The 14,326-nt window shown below is 43.4% G+C and overlaps 2 protein-coding genes across 2 annotated transcripts in view; one reads left to right on the top strand and one right to left on the bottom strand.

Annotated features, from left to right (window-relative positions):
* The window catches only part of LOC134845033 (sphingomyelin phosphodiesterase-like), a 34,522-nt gene extending 31,597 nt beyond the window's left edge, over positions 1 to 2,925 (bottom strand). The window contains exons 1-2 of the mRNA XM_063861862.1: positions 2,775 to 2,925; positions 1,357 to 1,519 (exon numbers count right to left, since the gene is read on the bottom strand). Of these exons, the coding sequence (XP_063717932.1) occupies positions 1,357 to 1,405 (49 nt within the window). The 5' untranslated portion in view covers positions 1,406 to 1,519; positions 2,775 to 2,925. The remainder of the gene's footprint in view (positions 1 to 1,356; positions 1,520 to 2,774) is intronic.
* LOC134843697 (uncharacterized) overlaps positions 1 to 14,326 on the top strand; it is a 340,267-nt gene that overhangs the window by 210,431 nt on the left and 115,510 nt on the right. The gene's annotated exons all lie outside the window — the stretch shown is intronic.

Here is a 14,326-nt window from a genome sequence, read left to right on the forward strand (position 1 = left end):
ACATCAAATATTATTTTTTGAAGAACAAGAACTAAATAAGAAAAGGCCATCTTTTGTAATTTCTAAATCAATTTACTTTGACGAAAAATCCTTTCCAACCAAAATATCATATAAAAAGTGTCATAAAATTACAACTCCACGATATCCCATTTCCAATAAAAGCGTTATCTAGAAAACACTGGCGAGGAAAATTTTTAGATAGATTCTCAAAAAAAACTTGTCCGAATTTTTTTCTATGTCTAAACTTAAATTTTTACGCGCATAAGAGGATTTCACCGGATCATTTCTTGTAGATTCATATGATGTCATTTAGTTTCCAGCTGATGTCTTGAGATGATGCGGGATCATTAAGGAATCTTAATACCTTTCACCTTAACAAAAAAAAACAGAGAAACCAATACGAGACAAAAAAAATTCACCTTCAGTGTTCTATAAAAGTATGTTTTATCAACAGGCAAATCAGGGGCGGATCTAGGATTTTCTCGAGGGGGGCGGATTTTCAAAAAATTTTTGAAAATTTTGTCGACCTTTTTTTTAAGTCGGCCAAATTGATTTCTGAGCTCTCCCCAAGCACTACAAAGACCCAGTTTTAGCGAAATTTCTGAATTTCAGCGCCGCAGGCTAAATTTTGAAAAAACAGGCCAGAAAATTGCGTTTTTTCGGCGCGCGCCCCCTCAAAATTAGTATATATTGGCACCAAAGACGCCTTTAGAGAAATTTAAGGATCCGTAATCAAAAATGGATATCTCAAAATAGTACAAAGGGGGGACTCTTTGGGTCGGCAGGGGGTCGAATCCCTGAGGGGGGGGGGCTTTAAATCCGCGCCTGAGGCAAATGCTTCTGTGCCGCTAATCAAGACCTACTGGAAACGATGCCTTTGATTACATTTTTGTATTGCAATTATTATCGAAGCTACGAGCCAGGACCATTGTTGGCCTCGAACCACCGACAGTTCCACTTAAAGGCGGTGACGAGTTTTTATTTTTTTATTTTAGTTTTGCGGTGAACTTGTATTGTTTGTGCTCAAAAGAGTCTCTAAAAAAATTCTAACAGGGCCTTAATACGACAAAACTTTAAGACGAGTTAAGAATGTGTCATTCTCTAATTGGTAAAATGTTTTTCAAATTTACCCAGCCTGAAAAAGCTTATTCAGTGTCTTTCTAAGTTTTCTAAGTTCCTTAATTAACTGTCGTCAGATTAGCCGACCCGACCACCTTCACAATATTCGTAATATTAACGAATGTAATAGATGATTTATGGATCTTTGGCTCATCAGTCCATAGAAATCAGTTTTTTTTTGTTTTTTTTTCCCTCTTAAACCATTCTCTTCAGTGCACCCCCGCCCCATTGCCAGACCTGTGGGTCCCCACTCCTGCACCCCCATGACACACACTCTGGGACTCATGATGGCATCCAGAATACATAGAACACTTGCAAACACATACGTGTAGTCCTTTAGTTTGTCATTCTTCAGGATCGAGTCCAGTATTGGTGCCACGGCCAGACAAAAATCGCACTCCTGATATTCGGGAAAAAATAAAACCAGTCCAGATATTGTTAACATAGATTAACATTCAGATATTAAAGACCATCGATTAAAAAGCGTCGAAATTTTCTTATGCAAAATATTGAAAATTTTATAGGTAGCTTAGCTAGCAGATCCGATTTTGTGCAACTAACTAACATCATTTATCCACGAGGGATAGGACCAACATACGAGCTGTACAGCTCATCACGGCGAACCGCTGTTGTGCCCCTGCTTAAGAACTACATGCAATTTTTTTGGTTATTTTTCTGGGCTGGGTAATGTTGCCTCACCCTCAAGCAACTAACAGAGAACTTTGCGATTTCAGAAAAATATTCAAAAATACGGAAAATTTGCGAAACAAATGTAAGATTTGAATAATTTTGAAAAATCAAAAATTAAGTAAATTGATGGAATGGGGGGTTAATAATAGCTGATATAATATGAACTTAATTCTAAGTATATTGAGTAATCTCGGGTAATTAAGTCGGAAAACGAAATTGTTCAGACTAGTTTTTGTCAAAAACATGACACTACGTTTTTTCTTTTTTAGGCGGAATTGGAATTACCAACATGTACTTAACCTGATACACACTTGACCCGGTACAAGTCTTCACTGAGATAGTAAAAATTGGGATGAAAAAACACACCCTACACCATAGATCTTTCCGTGGTAGTCGGAACACTCAGTGCTCGATATCTGATTAATCGGTGGTTTGAATGAACTTTTATTGTACCGTGTTTCTTCGATTCTAAAACTAAAATACCGTTTAATTTCGTAACTTGTAGTCTTTTTAATTTAATTACTTGTTCCTATTATACAATCACTTCGAAACGCAAAAAAAAATGATTTTAATAAACGGTGTTTTTGACCAACTCAAATTTAAGTGTTAGCGTCTTAGTTTTGAGTGGGCATTGTGACAATTGTTCAGCTGACTGGTTGTGTTTCTTCCCCTGTCTTTTACTCGTGCAGCACGAGCCGCAATTTGGTCAAGAGTTTCACGGTACAAAGGGTCATTTTCCTTCACAATTCTCCCCAAAATATACTCAAGGTCAATGTTTTGCTCCTCCTTTAAAAGATAGTTAGTAAGCTCCTGTTCTAAGCCCGGCTTAGGAATATGTCTAGCAGTTATTGGGCTTAGACAATCAACGTGTAAAGTGTAAATTATAAGCAAAACAGATGCCGATAAATATTGACAAATCATTGTGAGTTCGAATTTTTTTTAGAACAAAATGTTTCTGGACGAGCTTTAATGATTAATCTTCAAAACTGCAAATTATGCTAGTTAAACGGATGCGATAAATAAATTGAACGTCGGGTTATTTTGTTTAGCTGGTGTGACTTAAACGATCGACTAATTGATAAATAAAAAGTTTCACAGCGATATTGAAGTCAAATCGGTAAAAGCAAATAGCAATTGATTCTTAAGACTTTAAGATAGTTGATAATAATCACAACATTGTCAATCATTTGCCAAAAGTAGTAAGTTTGAAACAATACAACAAATACCCCACCCAGACGTTGAAGGGCATCCAAGCTAAATTTACGAGAGAACGCCCTTATGAAAACTATGGTTTGATTCGTTTTCCGGCTTGCGTTTGTCAATTAATTTAGCCAATGAAGGTTGTCGGACGACATGTAATGCCACGTTTGCAAACCAAGTTATTTTGTTCGACTAAAACAATCAGAAGAAAGGTTTTTAATTCTACCGTGACCGACAAATCGGTTGATGAGATTGTGTTGACTTTATCACTCCATTGACTTAGGTGTAGATTTGAACTCCGTAGACATTGTCCCTGGACCACCTAGTTCGCCGAAGCTTCCAGACAACCCTGCAAATGCTTGATGTCCAAAAATTACTGGAATCGAAAGACATGATTTAAAAAAGTAGGCATTAAACTTGATTGGCGAGAAATATCTGTTGACAGCCAAAGTGGACTTTCAGTCGAATGTTTAGTCGGGCACGTTTGGTGATTAGTCGCTGCACTCCTCAGTTTTTGAGTGGAGCCAGTAATTAATTTACTTTTATTTTTGATGTGTTCCACGGTGTGCGTCTGTAGTTTTCCACGATTTTTCAATGGTCTGAAAATTTTTCGACAATTTTTTGAACATTTTAACCATCTCATTTCAGTTGCTATGTAAAGTACAAAGTGATGTAATCAGCAAGTAGCAAAATTAAATAGCCTGCCTTAAATAAAATTGTATCCAAATCTAAAACTGGTTATATCTCAGCTTTGGCGTGAAAGCACAAAATGTGTCGCAGGCTGACTGTCCCAAATTGGCCAAACTGGCTATCTTTGAACAAAAAAAGACAACTGGCAAAATATGTTTTTGAAATTCAGCTCATGACAAAAAATCCTTTTGGATGGAAAAGACAATTCCGTCACACATATTTAATCAAAAAGACAAAATTTTTCTGGCAAAAAACTACCCGAGCACAGATATTGCGTCATTTTCTAAGAAAGTCGCAACAAAAGTCTTGTTGCTCCGATTTTCAAATAAAAGCGGAATGTTTACACTTGGGTGGGTTTTTTTCATCCATTTTTCACCTTTTTAACTAAAAATTTATAAACAAAATTTATAAAAATCGTAAGCCGTCTTTTGTATCTCCAGAGTACAAAATCACCTGTGATTATTTTTCGTAAACTTATGGATCAAATGCTAACGCGTAAGCGACGGAATATTGCGCTCCAAGTTAGGCTGAGGCATATTACGTGGTGCTATTCTCACCTCTTGTATCACGCAGTGTATCTTGTCGAAACCTTGTCATCTCTTGATTCTCGTCTCTAGACACGTCAATCGTCCCCATAATCATCGCCACCATGTGGAGCTTCTTGACTTCCAACATCTCTAGAGAGGCCAAGGCATGGCTGTTCTAAAAAAACTCAAGACTCCTATCTGCCAGTGAGCTCTCATTCATCGAATATCAAGTGGAGACTGTCATCGAATCTCAAGTAAATCGCGCCTTTGGGTATTTTTGTCTTGGTCAAGTAACCTACCCAAACCGAATCTTCGAATGCATCACTTCTTGTGTGTTCAGCCGTGGTCCAATCCCTGATTTTACGCCTGTAAGAATTACCGTTCGCGTCTTTTTTGTAATTGGAGACGATCAGATCTCGTACGTGTGTAGCCTCCAAGTTCTGTGTTTCCCTTCAGGGTTAGTGCTCTCGGGCGTTCTGGTTCGCAACCTCTCTTGTAGTTCTTTCAAACGTGACGTCCCTGAACTTCCTTGGCTGCCGCTGGCTGGTATTAGATTAGACAGTGTGGAATGTTCTGGCCGAAGCTTGGCCTGACTCATTTCAAGGTCCCTCATGGACGGTGTCGTCTCGGGAGGCGTCCACGCCTCCACGTCCGTATTCATCTGTTACTGAGCTGTCTGGTTCAAGTTAAACTGTCCTGTTGCTCTCGGTGTCTAGTCGACGTCCATCCTGGGTTCTGGCCTAGAGCAAGTTGCCAGGGACTGACTCGGTGCCAGCAGTACTGCTATTTTTCTCCAAGTTTTGATGGCTTCTCGATATAGCCTCTGCTCTTGTTCCAACTGTAGTTTCAATTGATCACGTTCTCGCGTAACTTGATCTCGTTTTCGCAATTTTTGTTCCCGCTCGCTTGGGGTCCTTCTAGGTCCTTATTCAGTGCGGCGGTATCCGGATAATCAACTCCGGTCTGCTAAGTTCGGATCATTGAAGACGCCCTTCATGCAGTGTGAGCTCCGCTCTTAGTCGCCGGCCCGATTTGGAGCGGGAATTCCCCGAATCCATTATCTGTGATATTTTTTAAGCCAAGTTTTTTGTAATATCATACCCTCTGCAGCCTCCATCCGGGCTCCAAGACATTCACCTGGTATGATACTTCAGATATTCTTTCAGCAGTGCATTCCACTATCAATAGCGTTTTTATTAATGAATCTCTCCCCCGCCTCGCAACTCCAGCTGTAATGCGGCGTTCAGCATCACCGCCATTCATTCATTCATCTGCGTATAGTCATGGTCCCTCGAACGCTTATACAAATTATCCAATACCAGCCTATTCAAGGCCACTGGCACTGAACTCTGGAAACGAACTGACATACCACAGGGTTGCCAACTCAAGATTACCAACTCAAAATTATCAACTCAAATGTACCAAATCAAGATTACCAATTTTCGAAACAATCAGCTCAAGAAGTTCAAACGTAAGGGTTTTGTGATAATTAACCGTCTTCGTGTAGTTCTCGGATGTTCTTCAGTTTTCGTCTCACTTTTTTGAGTCTCGTAGTCCTTCACTTTTTTTGATTTTTCTTGTAAAACATTACTCAAATAGAAAGAGTCTTAGTTATGACAACCATATCTGCATGAGTTGCCTCTCTCTCGAAGAACGAGTGGGCAACCTTCAAAAAAAACTACAGCTTGTGTCAGCCAAAATTTTCTTTAAAATATCTATTTTCTGAGTTCTAGTCAACAATGTACAAATTTGAAGTCAAATTATATAATTATAAAATAACACCTAATAGATTTTCTAGAGATTCAAGCATCTAAATTGTACTACCATGAAACTACGTACAAGTGTAGCCTTATATTGTCCCTTACGATATCAAGCCCCCTTCGGATCATATCCCATTTGTAGGTTCAATGGGAGCTAAAGACTCAGGCTCAACTGATGTGATCTCAAGACATCCCATTCTACCCCTCCTCATTGCGGTCGCAGGCTCACGTCACCCTAGTTGGTTCTTAGGCAGTTTAAAGCAATAGTTTTTGTGGTGGTGTTTCAATTTTTTCCGTTTCGGCGAAGATCACGTGCCGGATGGCGTAGAGTTCTCTTGGATTCAATCGGCCTCTGTTTGAATCGTAGACCTGCAGTGAAACTTTTTTACTACTTTTTCGACCAGAAAATCCCTGAGCCAAGTCAATGCTAATACGATGTGCTATGAATCCACCGTTTTCTATTCGCTATTTCTCGTTTTTAAGAAGCACAGATTTTTTCAAAGAGTTTGCGACATTATGGGAGGGAAACCCGGTCTCTGTCTGATCAGGAACACCACATTCTGATTTTCCTATTGAACTCCGCGTCTAACCTTGTTTTGAAGCACATGTCCGCCGCTTTTCCGTTCGCGCTTGTCTTGTCGTACAGAATAAAGTCGCAATCCAAAGTCAAGATATTCTCCGACTGGTCATTTTAAACTTCTGTTGTGGGTAAGTCCTACCACAACTCCCCGGTAGATCGCTCGAAGTTCCTTGAGTGGTTGGTTCGTAGCCGTCTAACTGAACTCCGAATTTTTCTCCCGACTGTGTTCTTATGGAGGCCTCTACTTGCTGCACAGTCCAATCTTCTTCTCCACTCGTCGGTAGGTCGTGCATTTATTCTAGTACTCTCAAGTTTATTTGTCCCTTTCTTTCTGCCTCGCTTTTCTCTAGATATCTCTCGTCTTCCTGTTGCTGTGTTTCATCGGCCAGTAAGTTTCATCATCCTGATATGATAATATGCCATTCAAGATTATATGCCATTCATGATCGATTTTCACCTATCCTATTCCCAGTAGATCTGTGCTTAGTTGTTCTGGCTCTTTTGTATCAATTTTGAGGTTATCTCCATATCTTTTCTAGACCGTACTTGTTTTCTTTCGTTCCCTTCTTCTCGTGTTCATTGTTAGAGGGTTGTCAATTTCTACAACCTTTTGCAATTCATCTGGTTTCGGCTCTTTCCAGTCGTCATCTTCATAGGAACCTTAATCCGAGTTCATTTCATTTCAGTCTCTCAAGCTTTAGGCCTCTTTGTCGTAATTTTTCTCCCTCGTTCCTTTCTCAGTCAGTTCACAAGTTTGATCACTAGTTATTTCAAAACACCAGTCCTCTGGCGATGTGATGTGCGGTTTTATTTTTGCATACTGTGCCGCGCTTTTCTGATGCTTAAGCGATAGAAACTACCTGGTAGGTGTACCTCAGTAATTGCAAAAGGTACTCTTTACTTCTTCAGCAATGTTTTTGTCCTTTTCGGTGGAATGATGTTTTGGAATACCAATACATATTGTCCTACTGCGTATGGCTTTGCCTCCAGGTTTTTCTGATCGCTTTTCCTTCGCTGACGCAACTGGGCATGGTCATCGTTCGTCTGCACAGATTCATTATTTTTTTCGTTGTCTCTGGAAAGTTTTTCTTAGGTACGCCTGGGTTGAATTTTTCTATCCCACATATTCCGGATGGTAAAACCTTGATGACATTGCTCCTTCCCTTCCCGTCAGTGCCATAAAAATACTGATGATAGTAGTTGCGCGCTGTGTTGTTTTGTAAGCTCCAACCACGTGAGGTATGTATTTGTCCCAGTCTGCCATCTATCTAGAGCATTATCTCCTCAGCATGTTTTGTCTTTCTTAAAAGTCATTTGTTTGCGGGTGATAAGTTATTGATTGGTCTTGAGAGACATCTGATCGCTTAAGTAAATCGTTCATTAAGTCCCCTACAAAGGCTTTGCCGTTACCTGACCAAAAAGTCATGAGTAATCTGTCTAGAGACCCAGTGTGTTATCAAGTGATCGCATGTCTCTTCGGCTATTGCTGTTTGGCAGGGTATCGCTTCTGCTAGTTTTGTAAAATGATCTACGATCACTTAAACTCGATTTTGTTTTGAATCCGTCGTACAGATATTCTGGTGATCTGTTTGTGCAATTTCATTAAATTTTAAGGTTTCAACTGACTTCAGAGGAGATATCTCACGCAAGATCGCCCGTCACATGAGTTTCTTCCGCCTCCGGTTGCCAGATCGAGACAAGTGCCCGGCACCATTTTCTTTGGCAGTTCGTCTCTAGATTTGTCCGCTTTGTCTTTAAACTCTTCACGATGAGGCAAAACCAGCTGTTTTATCACGTTTTAGTTGCCCAGCCCCTCATCTTTTCCTGATGGCAATGTGATCTGTTCTATTGTCTCCGCATTCAAGGTTGTGGGCACCAAGAAGGTCTTAACAGCCTCCAGACCACTCCCAACTTCGTGATCAACACGTTGTCTTCAGCTCCTAGCCTCAATTCCACTCTTTTCTCTGATATTGGCACACAGAACGTCTCGGGTTCAATCTCAGGAAGCAAGCCCAGTCTCGGCTTTTCGCTTTCTGACGTGTCGATTTCAATTATTTTTTCCGTCCAAAACTTCAGTAACTCTGTAACTTCAAAGTTCATATAAGTTTCTCCGGTTTCTGTGCTCAAGAAAGGGTTGTATGATATCCCCAATACGCCAGGGGCATACTGACATCCTCCTAGCTTTGAGAGCTTCGAGTACTTTTCCGACTCGGTACTTTTCCGACTTCGAGTACTTTTCCGATAGCTGCTGTCGAATTTCTTGTTTAAAAACCTCCGGATCTCATCAGTTTTTTCATGGCTCTCAAGAGATTGCCTGGAATCATCGTCTTTCTCAATCCCGGCGTACACATACAGGATGATGCTCCATACTCTAGTCTCAAAAGCCCATTTTTCTATGACTTCTGGTAGCAAGCTTAATTCAACTCGTCAGGTGTCACTGATATGACCCATCTCAAAAAAAAAGTAGCGTCCTTCCTCCTCGCGAGACTCAGTCCCGCATTGTCTCGAGCGACATGCTGCACGATCATTCGGTGGACATGTAGGCCTTTATCGCCCAATTTCAAGTTGTCGCTCGAAGTCAGATCCTCCAGTGCTACACCAGCCAGGCACCACGTGAACAACAACCGACCCTCAGTCCTGGTGAAGGGATTCACCATCAAGGGCTTGGCGGATGAGGCTGCCCTCATCTCGTTCTCGAAGTAATCTAGCAGTAATTTCCCAGGTTTGTGTTAGCTGACTCCTCAGTTTCAATTGATTCAGTTCCGCCTTTTGCTGCGTGGCCCAACTCCGGCGCTTTCCGGAAACTCCGCGTTCTAGCTTCTTCAGACAACTCTCTAGTTTTCTTAATCATGTCTAGAGCAATCCACCAAAAACGAGCCGTGTTCCTCGTGAGGCCTTTCTCCAGGGGATCACTCGTGATTTGTTGTCCGACGCTCTGGTGTTGACTCGACACCCAATCCTTGCCTTCATCCACCTACCACGTCTGTCCACCGGTGGATCCTCTCTTTGTCTTCACCCGTTGTGGCTTAAAGTCCTCTTCTGTAACTGGACTGATGCACCTTTCTTGCCGACCATCAGTTTCGCCAATTTCCTAGATGTCGAATTGTCTCTATAAGCTGCAGTCCTCCATCTCGCAAAAACCATCGGAGGGGACTCTTTCAAGTTCGTTTCCAATTCTTCCTCTCCCTTGACCTCGATTTTTTACTCGGGGGCGTAGACACAATCATCACCGAAGCGACCTCTTTTTCTTGATCCTGTCTTCCCTGATCTGACTTTTGCCTTCCCCTTCTCGAGTACTTTCTTCCCACTTTCACCCTTAGATAAAATATTATTTTAGCTTTTATAATAGAGTTGACTTTAACTCATTTTGGTCTCATCTTTGTTAATCATCATAGAGCTGTCTTTATAGGGTCTACGTGCGGTGTTTGGCCTCGTTTCCCGGATATGAATCATCTTGATAAGCAACTCCTCTCTCGCCACTTTTTCCAATCCAGTTCCTATCAAGATAGTCTATCTGAATTCCACCAACATATCCCACAGCTCCTCTTGTACTCCTCGACATCCGCTTTCCGCTCCAATTTCCGATTGAATTCATCAAAACATTTTACCAACCCTCTGGATCCAGAGTACTCAAGAACATCGTTTGGTTTCCTTCAAAGTGTCCTTCTCTTTTTTCTCGTTACTCAAGAATACCATGCTAAAATCTGCTGGCTGGTTCCCAAGCTGCTACTCCAGTTTCTTTCGAGGGGATCCAAGCAGTGGCGTCGCCGTTTCTGCCCATTCATCTTCACTAAGGTCCTGTAAAAGCTCTCGCGTGGTGCAAGACTGTATGGCCCGGCAACCACCTCGTCAGCTCGGGTCGTTCCCGTGTGTCCATATCTTCCTCGGGTTCACTCAGTGAGAGCTTCCTCCATCTTTTCTCTTTCCGTCAATTCCGAGCGCTCTCCCTTCAAGGCATCCTCAAATCTAATCTCCACTAGAAGATGTGTCTCCTCTCCAGGAGTGTCAATTGACGGAGGCGAGAGTGTGACCGGATTTGGTCTTTTGTATTTCTTGAGGGCTAAGTAAAGCGCGCCAGCAGCGTCAAGCCTTTGTCCCTCATGTTGCAACTCTACCTCTTCCAATCTCAAGGGCGCCAGATGCTTCCTCGTGCTGCATTTCGATTCTACCTTCAGGTCCAAGTGTCCTTCCTTCACTATGACTCGGCGATCGTCGTATACTGTGTCCTCGTTCTCAAACCCGGCCCTCTCAAGCACGCTGTTCACGTCACGCACATCACACCTCGGTGACATTGACCCTCTCATCATTCATGCAGCTAGAGTGAAAATACACAGCAGCTGAGTACCCCATAAACAAGAGATCCCAGCCATGCGTGAACACTCTTTGTTGTCGCTCCACGACCCTTCTGGCCTGCACTGGCGGCACGAGCAGCGGACTGTTCATTCCCAAGGTCATCCTCCTCAAAATAGGGAATTTCGGGAGAAAGGCTGTCAGCACATCCCGCTCAAAAATCAACCTTACTTCCTTCCAGGTCCAGTCGAAGGCTTCCTTCCAAGCCGGTATCCTCAAGATCTCTCCAGCCTGCTTCTCAAGAGGGTTCAAATTCCAGAACTTTGGCTAAACTTCAACCCGACCCTGTCGTTTTACACCCATCCTGCATTGCAGCTGGTCCCTGAAGTTCAACAGTATCACTTCAGTATCCTTGACTTTTCTAAACAACACCGTCTCGCTCTTTTGAGCTCTCAAATGCCCTTGTTTGCACCAAATCAGTGCCGTCCCATCTTTGCCGTAATTAAGGGATCTGGAAAGGCATAGGTCACTGCCGATTCATAGACGCTGGTCACAATTTCTCCCAGCCCTTTTACTACTACTAAAGGATCAAATCGCATTGCCAGTCATAGGTTGGTCATACCTCCATTTATTTCCATATTTTGCTCTTAAGTTTTTGGGTCCATTTCTTCCCCCGTCAAGTGTTTATTCTGCATAAGAAGATATTCTGCCAGCAGCGTTTCCAATCCCGCGGCACACTTGTAGGAGTATGTCTCAAGACTTGGGTGAGCTTTAGACATGGCCATCGAGTACACATAATTCATCAGAAAATGAATTACTTCCAAATTCCCTATCGTCAGGACACCTAGCGTCAAGTATCCGTCGATCCTCAGGCTTTCCACACCCCTGAAAAATGAAGGCTGGGCCCATATTGAACAAGTATTTAGGAAACACCAGGTACAATGCCAACGGTAATTTGATTGGCATGCTCAAGAGGTCCTCAATGAATGTATCAAAGAAGGTCTTTCCCGTGGAGAACAACCCATCCATACAGCGCGGACTCAAGAATCCCAAGATCGCCTGCGACTATTTCGTTACTAACTCTCTTGTGGCGTAATCTGTTCTTTTCTGCTTGCTCAAGCTGGTTCTGCAGAAGTTCCCACACTTGCTTTATCTCCTTCATCTTGTCGTCCACACTTCCTAGCACTGGCGTCAGGTATGGAGTTCTTCCTCTCTCTTGAGTGAGGCGACAAACCATCGACTTCAGCTGTTTCGCCGCATTCACCACAGTTTTTCGGTCATATATATTTCTATCATCATCGCTTCTCTCTGTTTTGAACTTCGGTTGCCTCCTCAGATTTGAGATGTCTAAGCACTGCACCTCATCAAGCGCTATCAAGACAGCCGCAAGCTCGTGGAAACCTCTGAAAGCATCAGATATATCCGCTCAAGCAGCCACCACTTCCGACCTCAAGAGCCTCAAGTCCTTCGATTCCACATCTCGGTTGTGAGCAGCCATCAGCATACGCAGTCCGCTGCCTTCCACTATTAGGATCAAGACCGCATAGACGAATTGAAGGGCAGGTTCCCCGCTCCTCAAGGGCTCTAAGTGCAGGTGGTCATTCATCCCCGCGAACAGTAGAAAATCCGGCTCCCATGGTGTCTCCGACTTTACTGCTACCAGCAGAGTCAACAACTATTTCAGTTCGGCCCGCGACAACCTGTATATAAGAGTTTACGGCCGGAAATTTCTCCGGCATTCCCACGAAGTCCGAACCTGCGACGAGTAATAGTCGAGTGGCTCACGGATCCGAACGATCATAGGCAGCCAGTGCCTTGACCATCTGAGACGCTCCAAACTCCTCTCCTTGTCTTGCGTTTTTTGACAGTTCTGAGCCCATATAGGCAGTGTCAGGTAGCCCCATAGCCTTGTGATCTAAAGTTTCTCCACTGCTCGCAACTGCGCTGTTACCGCCACCCTTATTCTGGCCAGACCCGTGTGGTGTTTTGGTGGCTCTGCGATCGAACCTGGACTCCCCAGCTCGTTTAATGGTCGATAGTTGATCGGATTAAAGATCGACCTCCTCTGTATGCATGACAAGTCCATCGTTTCCAAGGTCCTCTCTCAAGAAAAATGCGCATCATGCGCCTTCAGCCGGTCTACGCAATAATGCACTTTAGCTCTAGAACTTCCGTTAAATCTCGCCGTCAGTCCAACTATTTCAGGTCCAGGTCCCTCACTTTCTCTAGTTATCTGGCCTAGCTCGTGACCTCCAGGGCTTCTCCTGAGGATTGGTTCTCGTTGCCCCTCTCCGCCACTACGACAGACGACACTACCGAACTTTGCGGCGACGAAGAGTCCCTCATGTCTTTTTTCCAGAGATGTTGAGCCCGGCTGCCTGCTCCTGCTACTCGCTGAACTGTCTCTAGAATCGATTCTCTCTCCCAACCTGTCTTCCAACGGTCTGACTGGGAAGAAAAAAAGTCTTGGAGGTGAACCAAAAGTAAACTTTTCAGTTTCCAGCAAATACAATTCTGGATTGTTGATATCCCTCCGAAAAACTTTTTTCAACCTTTCCAGGCCTTTATGTCGATCAAAATGGACCCATTGGAGTAAGATCCAAAGCACGGTAGGGAATATTCCATCATGTGAAATATTCCATCGAAGATATCAACGGCAGAACACTGCTCTTTTAAATCTTGTATACCATCCCATTGATGTGACGCACCCTCCTGTCCATGCTCAGTCCATTCGCAACCTGCATCATTTTGTGTGGCATCCTGCAACTCGTCAGTATTGTGGGATGCAGGTAGATCCTCGCATCTTGCAACAAGCAGCTTACCTTTTCCGACAGCATCATCATTTTCCTCGATTCGCCTTTAGAAACATCATTCGTGCCCATCATTGTGGTGACGGTGTGTGTATCTTCCTCACCTCTAGCATCTCCAGAGAAGCCAACATTTGAGGCATTGCTGCACCTAACAAACTCAAGACACCTACTTGCCAGTGTGATCTGACTCTTGTGAGAACCTTGACCAGGCTGTCTCCTTTTATCAAGTGGACCGCGCACTCAGGTAGTCTTGGTTTTGTCAGGTAATCCAACTAGGCCCCTTCAGTGAAGGCCGCCCTCCTTTCCCACTGGGTGCTCTTCCAGTCCTCCTTGTGGTGTCCGTAATACCTCCCATTCACGTCTTTTTGTAGTTCGAGATGATTGCACCCTTCACCGGTTGCTTCCTCCAGGTGGACGGCTCCCCTTCCGATGCGGGGCTTTTGGGGGTTCTCGACTGTAATTTCTCTTGTAACTCCTTGAGCCCGCAAGTTCCGGCGCTACCTAGCTGCGACCAGTCAAACTGTGCGCCAGGCCAGGTAGCGTCACGTACTTTGCCAGCAGCTTGGTTCGACTCAAATACAGGTCTCTACAGGTCCACGTCTCTAGATCTTCGCTCATTTGCGCCTGAGTCACCTGATCGAGATTAAAGCAACCAGTCGC

This window comes from Symsagittifera roscoffensis, chromosome 4 (genome assembly GCF_963678635.1).
Source record: "Symsagittifera roscoffensis chromosome 4, txSymRosc1.1, whole genome shotgun sequence".
Lineage (NCBI taxonomy): Eukaryota > Metazoa > Xenacoelomorpha > Acoela > Convolutidae > Symsagittifera > Symsagittifera roscoffensis.